The 10,758-nt window shown below is 28.9% G+C and overlaps 1 protein-coding gene across 1 annotated transcript in view; it reads left to right on the forward strand.

Moving 5' to 3' along the window:
* The window catches only part of LOC143044335 (uncharacterized), a 47,385-nt gene extending 40,384 nt beyond the window's left edge, over positions 1-7,001 (forward strand). Inside the window, exons 19-21 of the mRNA XM_076216286.1 lie at positions 130-246; positions 956-1,138; positions 1,897-7,001. Of these exons, the coding sequence (XP_076072401.1) occupies positions 130-246; positions 956-1,138; positions 1,897-1,989 (393 nt within the window). The 3' untranslated portion in view covers positions 1,990-7,001. The remainder of the gene's footprint in view (positions 1-129; positions 247-955; positions 1,139-1,896) is intronic.
* Positions 7,002-10,758: the final 3,757 nt, after the last annotated feature.

A 10,758-nucleotide genomic window follows, 5' to 3' on the forward strand; every position in this document is an offset into this window, starting at 1 on the left:
ATTAATATGATATATGTTTTTGTACAGGGACTAGGGTTAATTGTTGTTTATATTAATATGATATATGTTTTTGTACAGGGACTAGGGTTAATTGTTGTTTATATTAATATGATATATGTTTTTGTACAGGGACTAGGGTTATTTGCTGCCCGTGATCTAGAGAAACATACCATGGTGATAGAATATATAGGCTATCTTATACGGAATGAAGTAGCTAACAGATTGGAAGTAGTTTATGATGAACAGGTACTGTATTTAAGTCTTATAATGAGTTAAAATCTAAAGTATATAAATAAGAAGATGTGGTATGATTTCCAATTAGACAACTCTCCACAAGAGTCTAATTGGCTATTTAAATAGGAATTTGTAAATATGTCTTTATGTAAGATTAATAGGTGGGCGGGGTGGGGGGGGAATGGTCATGCTGTACAAAAAATTCTTCAACCTATTTTCAGTGTTTTGGAACATAAGAATTATTCTTCTTTTCATTGAAATGTTGACTCGCTTACAACTAAATACTTAATTTTTCCATTAACATCATAAGGGTAAATTTTGAAATAATGCTTTTGATTCCCAATAAACTTATTATGTATTGCTGTTTAAGTTGGGGAATAAGATTTAAATAATTATAAAAGTAGTTCCTAGACAAATCTAGGTTTAAGAAGATAACCATCCTTTTGACATGTTGAATATTTTTAGATAATTTTATAGTCTGTGTTGAAGGGTTATATTCCTTTTAAGATTTTGAATTATCAACAAGACTCCAAAATAATTCAAGCAGAAAACAGACATCATTAAAAAAAATAAAAAAGCACATGTCAGAAATAGCATGCTTTTTTTGACTTTTTCTCTAGACAGATTTGCAAAGATGTTATTTTTTAATCTGAAGAAAATCATGCAATTGAATACATAAACATGTATGAAAACTAATAAATAACTTATTCAAATTTTGTAGAATCGTGGTGTATATATGTTCCGTATAGACTCTGATATTGTTGTGGATGCTACCATGGCTGGAGGACCTGCTCGGTATATTAATCATTCATGTGATCCTAATTGTGTGGCTGAAGTCGTTCCATTTGACAAAGAAAGTAAAATTATTATTATAACAAATCGGAGGATACCTAAAGGAGAGGAGGTTAGTATTGACAATTAGGTTGAGAGAAATTGTCGTGTATTTCTGGTTAGTGTCGGGAAAATTGATTCCATGGTATCTAACTTACTTCATTTCTACACATATTGGTGTACTACCATTGGAAAAAAAATGATGTTTTTATATTAATTTTCAAACTTCTAGCACCTTTCCATGCCTAAGTTTGAATAAGAATTATGTGGGTATACATCATTGAGGACGCAACACTGTTCCTGAAAAAAATCAGAGAGGACATCTACAAGGCAATTTACATTTTTTAACAATATATGAGTGTTAGGATATATCAGATATACATAACATTTTTATCCTTAAATGGACTCACAAATACTGATTTTATGTTTTTCATATAATTCAAATTTTGTATTTCATAAGCAATATTAAAACAAAAGGAACAAAAACTTAATTCAAACAAATCTCATATAGAGGGTTAAATCACAGACTCTGTCTGGGTGCAAGTTTTAAGAATGAAGGGTTTGCAAACATCATAAAATATGTGCTGCAGATATATAATAAAGAAGATGTGGTATGATTGCCAATGAGACAACTCTCAACAATAGACCAAATGACACAGAAATTATAGGTCACCATACCACAATGCTTTTAAACCAAATAAAACTACCAAAAAAATGGTTTTTGATTCTTTAACTATGATGTGTTCAACAATTCAAGAGACATACTAAAAAATGAATAACTTTATAAAGTTTATTAAATATATCATTTGATCTTTTTGTTTCTTTTTTCAGCTTACATATGATTATAAATTTGACTTTGAAGATGAACAACATAAAATTCCTTGTTGTTGTGGTGCTAAACGATGTCGAAAATGGATGAACTAAAATTTTCACCAAGGATGGTAACTGCATTGTTGGAATAGTCTTGAAAACTTTCAAGTATTTATGTCAATTATTTAAAGAATTATTCAATTAGTCAATTTACAAAATGAAGTTTTACTTCTAAGAACAAATATTGACTTCAGTGACAACTATTCATAAGGGATTATAATTACAACCAGAAAAGTGAGAAACAGATCTTCGAATAGTCAGGCGTACAAACAATTATAGAGTGAAGAAAAATAGAGTGTAAAGAAATAATGAATTGTGACAAATATATTTATATGAAATACTTTTTATATATGAATTTGTAGGATGAAGGAAAAACCTAAAATTGGATTTAGATGTCAATTGTTAGTTTAATAATATTATGTCTTGATAAATATATGTAAGGGCTATTCCAGAAAAAAATGTATGGGGGTGTTGGAAGGCAGTTTTTGTCAGCACCAGCCACCCAGACAATTGTAATTGAGACTTGTAGTGCATTATAGTGTTAAAAGTTGCTCTAATACCCATCGCCCATGTATTATTTATATAATGTGCCTTCCAACCCCCCCAACCCCCCATACATTTTTTTCTGGAATAGCCCTAAGAGGAAAGGAAAAATATGTAGAAGGGAAGGAAAAACAAAATTGAAAACTGAAATAAGGCCAAGTTTTTTTATACTCATGTCAGAGAAGGACTGCCACATACTTTGTGTCTATGCATTTTACAACAGACTGTTTGATGCTAATGGTCTAGTAGATTTTGGTATTTCTAGAATATCATATTGTTTTCCATAAAATAACAGACAATAGTTCTTCTTTTTAGTTCAATGTTAGATAAATATATATTGACCATGCATGTATAATACATGCAATATTTAAATACATAAAAAATGTTCAAATAAATGGTGATAACTTTAATTTTATTCAACTCTTTGCTTTTGTAAAATAGAAATAAAGGTATCACTGTAAAATATTATATGAAACTGCTAAAAAGATATAGATCTAAAAATATTGGAGAAAGAAAATGAATTTTTTACTTTTTATTTTTTCACTATTGCCAAAATTTTATTAAGGGGGTCTACAGAATTATAAAAGTACAGCTAAAAAAAACTATGGTAAAGCTGGTTATTAGATTTGTTAAGTTGTTTTATCTTGATAAATATGTTTTTCAATTTAAAATATCTGGTAGAATTTTACATCTGGCTTAGACAATTAGATATTATTCTGAAAAGGGTCCAATAATTTTTTATAACTTGATAATTAGAAAGAACATTTTATCTGGGAATAAGTTGAATCTAGTTTTATAGATTTGATCTTCTTTCTTAAGATGGAGGAAATTATGAACTAGCTGTTCTTCTGTCTTTACTTGTAAAATTTACAACCTTGAACTTACAGACGAATTGATAGCAATAATGTCATATTTTCCATCGACTCAGATATAAATCACATTACAGCATTAATATTCATTTGAATTTAGCCCATCGTTGTAGTTAAATCAGTAGAGGCATTTTTGACCTAGATACCACGGTTCATTGAACATTAACTAATCCATTCATAAAAGTGCATGAGTTATATGATGTATATATAGAGAGGATCTCATAGAATAAGATGACATTAACCATTTTAAGATACAGAATAAAATGTGTTGGTTAAAGATGTTCATGTTGAAATCCACATCAAATAACTTTCAGTTTGATCCAAAAAAGAGAAAATTTCCATGTCACAAATTTTCCATAATTATTGAATTTTAGATTAGAATGGTCATTTTTGTACGTTTTTTCTTTTTCATCTGATTGCAGTGTGAGTGTTTGAAATATATAAGATTAAGGCCAGTGGTTGAAAAAGATCATTTATATTATTTTCAAATATGCAGTTTTCATTTCTTAATGTTAAGATGAAAACATTGTGTGGATTGTGGAATATCATAGCAAGACATCTATCACAGAATGTTCTGTCCATTCTTTATTTATTAAGGCTACATACCAGTGCTTTATAAAATGTCAAACTTTTTAATAGAGATAATTCTTTGTTTCTCTTTTCTTCGGTGTTCTCTTTATTGTCAATTTTGTTTTTGATGTGTAAATTAGAACTACTCCTAACTTATGTGAGACTAAGTGAGGATTTTTTTTAATTATATATTTGTTTTACATATTTGTGCAATTAAAGATTGTTTGTGAACCTATTAATCAGATTAATTTTTGTTTAGATATTTCTTTATATTTTGTGGTTTGAACTTTGAACTTATATTGAGTGTGTGTTTCATATCAGTTTCTGTAGGTTGTACTGTTGCATTTTAAATGAACCAACAAAATATATGATGTCTGTTTAATAAGGGTGATTCCATTATAATGAATGTGTGAGGTTAGGATGGGAAGATTTATTTTTGGACAGTTCCATTATTTTTGAAGGTTTATATTACAATTTACTAAAATGAGAGTGAATTGGCTGTATAGAGGATTTCACTCCCATTTTACTCTCCCACATTCTTGTTAATGGAATAACCCTAAAGTCAAACAAAAACATTAATAATTTTAAACTGAAAATTTCAAACAGGCAAATTATTTGGTGTTTAATAAAGAAAAACTAATTCTTTTTGGCAAAATTTTAATTTCAAGTCAATTTTTAACAAGTAGCTTTCTTAATTAGATTTTTATTGAAACAAAATCACTTATGGAATGGAAATGAATAACACATGATGTTTTGTCATTTGTCAATCAAAACAGGTCTATAATTAAAACATGCATTACACGTTGTTTTCACAATGAACTCGAGTAAAAGTATGAAACAAAATTTAAGAGGGGAATGTTTGATTATTAACATTACTAATTAATGTCTAGAGTAAATGTTATTAATAACTGCAGTCTTAAAATTAGGCAAGAATAATTTATTTATTATATATCATACATTTAAACCAAATAACCATGCTTCAATGCTTGTGTACATGGCTAACATGCCCTCACTTATAAACTACATTTGTACATATGAATATACTAACATAAATTTTGTACAAGTTAACCATCATGACCATTGAATGTCTTAATAGCTGTAAAATTTATATTCCATTATTTAATTCAATCATTATCTACATAAAACATTTCATTTTCACACATTCATATTTATAAATAATATGCAAACTTTATATTGTCGAATGTTATGTTTGGAAGCATAATAAATATTTAGCTACCTCAAGACAGTTGAAATTGATTTTCTATAAATAACATTTTCAATGTATGTTTAATTTTTTACAGTCCAAACAGACCGTATATTTCCTATTAATCCCAAATATGATACTCATTTGATGAAGAAATATCTGTTCTTGCATATATATTTACCAGAGAATCATTTGTTAATTATCTCCCTTTAATAGGTTGTGTTTGAGCCAACTCCCTGAAGAACATCGTGTGTTGGAGCATTATAATTTTCAGTGCTCAACATAATCCCTGACCAGAGGCTTTAGTGGGTCCATCATTAAATATTTAGGATCAGTATAAGTCCAATATACCAACCTTTCACCTTTGTCTTTGGGTTTTTAAACTTCTATGATTGGAAAAATCTCAAAATATTTTTGAGAGATCATCACAGAAAAAAAAAGTTTGAGTTTCATTGATATTTAATCAGTGTTAATTCATATAAGAATTACATTTTTTAAATCAAGTAATGTACAAATAAATTTAATACAGTGCACTTAAAAACTAATGTTTTCAATTAAAATGATTGTTGCAAGTGAAGAAGCACCACAGGGTCTTTTGATAATAAACGTTGATTGCAAAGAGTACAACAACCTCCTCTTTGAAGAAAAAACAAAAGGGAGATTATAATGTTTATATGTAGCATATTTAAAGGATGATAACTGACCAATGTATCTCACAATGAAACACAAAAATTAGATTAGAAACCACTGTCAAACACACCAGCCTTTTAAAAACAAATTTGCATCAGATTTTTTCAACCATAAAAAAGGTCAACTTTTTATCTGATCACTTGATCATTACCACATGTATCATAGCATTATAGAGCGTTTGCTAAAGACTTAAGTTTGATTACACAATGTTACAGCAATTTAGGTTTTAAGAAACTGAAAGGAAGTCATTTTAAATGCATTATGCATAATGTTTTGGAAGTACTCCAATGTGTAAACTGTACTTCCCCTTGCTCAAGCTGGGCAGGGAATTTTTTCTGCCCTTTAAGGAATCAGTAGAGACTATATTTCACTTTGTGATTACTTTTTCATCAAATGCTCTATACATGTATTAAAGATGAGTTTGTTGCTTTACCAAAATATTTTATATTGATCAAAATGTAGAACATACTTAATTTTATAGCCTGGCAGCTTGTTGAAAATTATTTTGCTTAGCAGAGTTATTTGACAAATGATTTTATATAGAATTTAAAAGAAATGCCAAATGAAATTTAATGGGTACTCACTATTTTATTACCGTTTCCACTGTCAAGGCTCAGTGAAAAATTAATTTTTATGGGTATTCATCATATTATACCCTTTAAACCAGAGCTTTTTTCTCAGAATTTGGGCAAGAACCGTACAGTCCTGTAATATCTAAATTTGGACAAGAATCGTACAGTCCTGTAATATCTAAATTTGGACAAGAACCTTAGTTCTGTAATATCTAAATTTGGGCAATATCCCTCAGTCCTTCTGATATCTGAATTTGGGCAATATCCTCACAGTCCTTCTGATATCTAAATTTGGGCAATATCCTCACAGTCCTTCTGATATCTGAATTTGGGCAAGAACCTGTCAATAACAGCACCATTATGTACATTAACCTTCACAGGCTTTTTGCTGTACAATGCTTGTGTGAGTATTTATTTCTGAGGAATGACAATTTGATATGTTTGCAGTTTTATTCCATTGCATAATTATATAAAGTATTGTACTCTGTTGTTTGTTTGAAATGTTTTGTGCTGGAATATCTATTGTAAATGTCTTATAGATTGATATAGTTGCTCAGTTTTAATAGAATTCCATATGCCATAGTACTAAGGACTCATTTATAGTTCATAGTTTTCAAATTTTTTTTTATAGTTTGACATATGTTGGATGTTATATATGTTAACTTTGCCTGTGACTGGTTGAAATTTGGGACATGTAAACATTCAAGGTATATCAGACAACGTAAATATATAAAAATCTTAAAACTATTACAAGAAACTGTGCATTTATGCACAGTGGCGGATCCAGAAATTTTCATAAGTGGGGGCCCACTGACTGACCTAAGAGGGGGCCCGCTCCAGTCATGCTTCAGTGATTCCCTATATAAGCAACCAATTTTTTTCCCAAAAAGGGGGGGCCCGGGCCCCCTAGGCCCCCCCCCCCCCTAAATCCGCCTCTGATGCAAATTGTTTTAACAAATGAAAGTTATTACATAAATTTGTGTATTCTGCTGTCTTGAAGGAAATAGCAGTCTACCATTTTACTAGTCAAATTGATCATTGAAATACATATTATAAAGTAAAAGTTAAATATGTAGTTTCAAAACAAACCTGCTGTTGAATATTTGTTTCGTTTTGTAATTTTGAAGTATTTGAAAAAAAGATTTTTTGTGTTTCAGAGAATCCTATTTGAAATTTATAGTAAATTTTTAACTGCCATTAAGCATGTTTGAATGTAAAAGTAGAGAAAGGGGGTATTGTGATGCTGAAGGACATTTTGCCCTCGTTTTAAACTGAACTATAAATGAGTCCTCAGTGTTTTTAGCAAATAACATACCATAGTAGATACCAATTAGTAGAAATTATTAAAAATTTACCTTTAAGTTGTACAAAATCCTGTTTTATTTGTGAAATGTTTATTCAGTTTGTAAATAATGTACAATTTGTCTGTCAGATGATCTTTACATTATAAATATTTTATACCGACTTATATTAGATATTTGTTATTATGTGTCAAACATTAGTCAGTTGTTCTCAGATCATTTCATAGATGTTGTATGTTTTAAAGATTTTTCATATTCTAGATGTAGGTGAAAACATTTTGTTACTTTTTTCCGTTTGTAATTTATACATTGTATGTATTTCATTAGCACATCAGTTCTACAGATTTTTTCAAACATTTCAAAGGTTTAACCATTTGAGATTTCTTGGAATTTCTTTTGGAATTTATTAAGGAGAATCAGCTTTATAATCTAAAAATTATGTAGCTACTACTATTTTCATAAATTTTTGTTTGAACTGTCGAAATGATAATTTTCTGAATTAAGCTACGAGAGGTTAAATCAGAGAATGTGATGACATCATAAGCTAATGCCAATGTCATAATCTTAGAAATTAGCATGAAACAGATTATCTATGGCCTTCTATTTAATAAATTAGTAAACAGAATGGAGGTAGTCATCAGCACAATAAAATGTATACAAGAATCAACCAAGGAGATATTTAAAATATTTTTCTGTCAAAGTTTCACAACCTTATAAACAGTTAACCTGTAATTAGGCAATTAAATATTATCAAGGGCTAGTTTTAACTTCTATTTTATATGCAGCTAACTTTATTGACGTGTTAACCAATAGGTACAGATCAATTTTTTTATATTTTTATTTTAAAAAATTGGCCAGAGGGTAAAATCAAAATGGCAAGGTTATTTTTACCATCATACAACATGTATATAGAAAAATATTGCACATTTAACCACTTTTTGTCAAACGTAAAGATGACGGTTGTCTGGCACATCCGACCCTAAGGAATTTTAATTTGTAAATTGCTGATTACTTAACCAATTGGTTGTTAGACGAATTACATAAAGGCAATAAATTTTATACAAAGATTTTGTATTTAGATATTGTTGAAATTTAAGTAGCTAACTTTTGTATAATTGTTGTTAGATCCCTATTTGTATTGTACAGACTATCACAAATTATTTAAGAATAACATATTTTGAAATTTTGAAATGCAATTGTAAACACTGTTGTTCTGTGTGTCCCACTATTTCAGGAGAGGGTTTTCAGAAGATTTTATGTTCAAACAACAAAAAGGAATCAAAAATAATCTTTATCTTTTATTTAAGACATTGATATTTGTCTTCTTTTTTTTTATTATTAAAAAAACAAACTTTTTGCAAATATCTTTTAGTATAATTTTTATGTTCCAAACATGTTTTAATGTTGGGTTTTTGCAATCAAAGATATCAGATGCTGTCAGAACCAAAGTTACTGTTTCAAAATTTTCAAGATTAATGAAACTTAACTTATATAGAACTTCTTGATTTGAATGATTTCCACTAAGTACACTATCTGGATTGAGTTTGACCAGAATTGTTAAATTGAGTTGCACAAGAATGTATTACACAATGCTTAAAACTGCATATTCAAATAAAAACAAGTTGCATTTGTAATAAAAATGTATAGTTGATAACTTCTGAATTTCAATTCTCTATTCTTCTTTTTCTTTTCTTCTGCTGTCACATTTTATAAGGTTTTTATATTTAGTGTAGAAGTTAGAAATATTTTGTACAAAAAAATGTCTTGAATTTTCTTTCTTATTTTCTTATAAACTCAGGCCTGGATGCCTAATTGTAAATTATTATAATGTGAATAATTTATACAAATGAATTTTAATACTAATACTAAAACAGAGAATCATTAACACAACAGAAATTGAAAACATGAATTGTAACTAAAATATACATTTAACAGTCTAAATCCATCATATTTTTTAGCTCTGGTTGTTCATGTAAATGTATATTAAATTCACAACGTTAAATTATGTAAAATTCATTTTTTAGTCCTTTTTTTGTATGTAAATTTCACCCAATAAGATCATGTAAGTTTCATGTATTATCCATCTTATAATATAGTGCTATCAGCAGACGATTGTAATTATATCAGAATAAAATTTTATCACATGTTTATTTATGTTTGTTTTGTCCCTGACAGTGTCAATAAAACTCGATCATATATACCAGGATTGAAATTTTATATTTAGGCCAGACATGCGTTTCGTCTACAAAAGACTCATCAGTGACGCTCAAATCAAAAAATGTTAAAAAGGTCAAATAAAGTATGAAGTTGAAGAGCATTGAGGACCAAAAATTCCTGAAAGTTTTGCCAAATACAGCTAAGGTAATCTATTCCTGAGGTAGAAAAACCTTTGTATTTCAAAATTTCAAAGTTTTGTCAACAGTTAATTTATAATTATGAACCTATTGATAACTCAAGTCAACATAGAAGTGCTGACTATATTTGTAGGGAGTTACATGTATGAAGCAATATATAAGCGATTCATCTGATGGTATTGGTAGCTCCTTCTCAATTCCTCTGCCCATATGTTAACTTAGATATGTATTGTAGCTCCTCTAGGTTATAATGGTTTCATTCATATAAAATATGGAAAAGAAAAGATGATAAATTCTTAACACAAACTTGACAAAATAAAAACAAAACTCTCTTTGGGATCAGTAGGTTGTCTGTTGCAAGATAAGATTGATTTGGAATGCAGTTAATTATTACTGAGAGACTATTGCTTGTTCAAGTGACAAATATTTCCGTTATAATAAAGACATAAACAAATTTACAATTTATACATCAGATAGGTTCTGCATGGTTGGTTGAGATTCTAAATTTTGAGGTGAAATTGACGTTGTGTTGTATATGGCAATAGACCCCTATTAACCCATAAGAGAGTTGTTGCAATGGTGATTGGCGTTCAGACACTTTCTTTACAGATTTTATGACATAATACCCACATGACGTGACAACTTATCTAAGTTGTATTTGTCAAAACTGTTAGGAACTTTAGGTCCTCAAAGCTCTACAAATTCATACCTTTTTTTGGC

This window comes from Mytilus galloprovincialis, chromosome 9 (genome assembly GCF_965363235.1).
Source record: "Mytilus galloprovincialis chromosome 9, xbMytGall1.hap1.1, whole genome shotgun sequence".
Classification (NCBI taxonomy): Eukaryota; Metazoa; Mollusca; class Bivalvia; order Mytilida; family Mytilidae; genus Mytilus; species Mytilus galloprovincialis.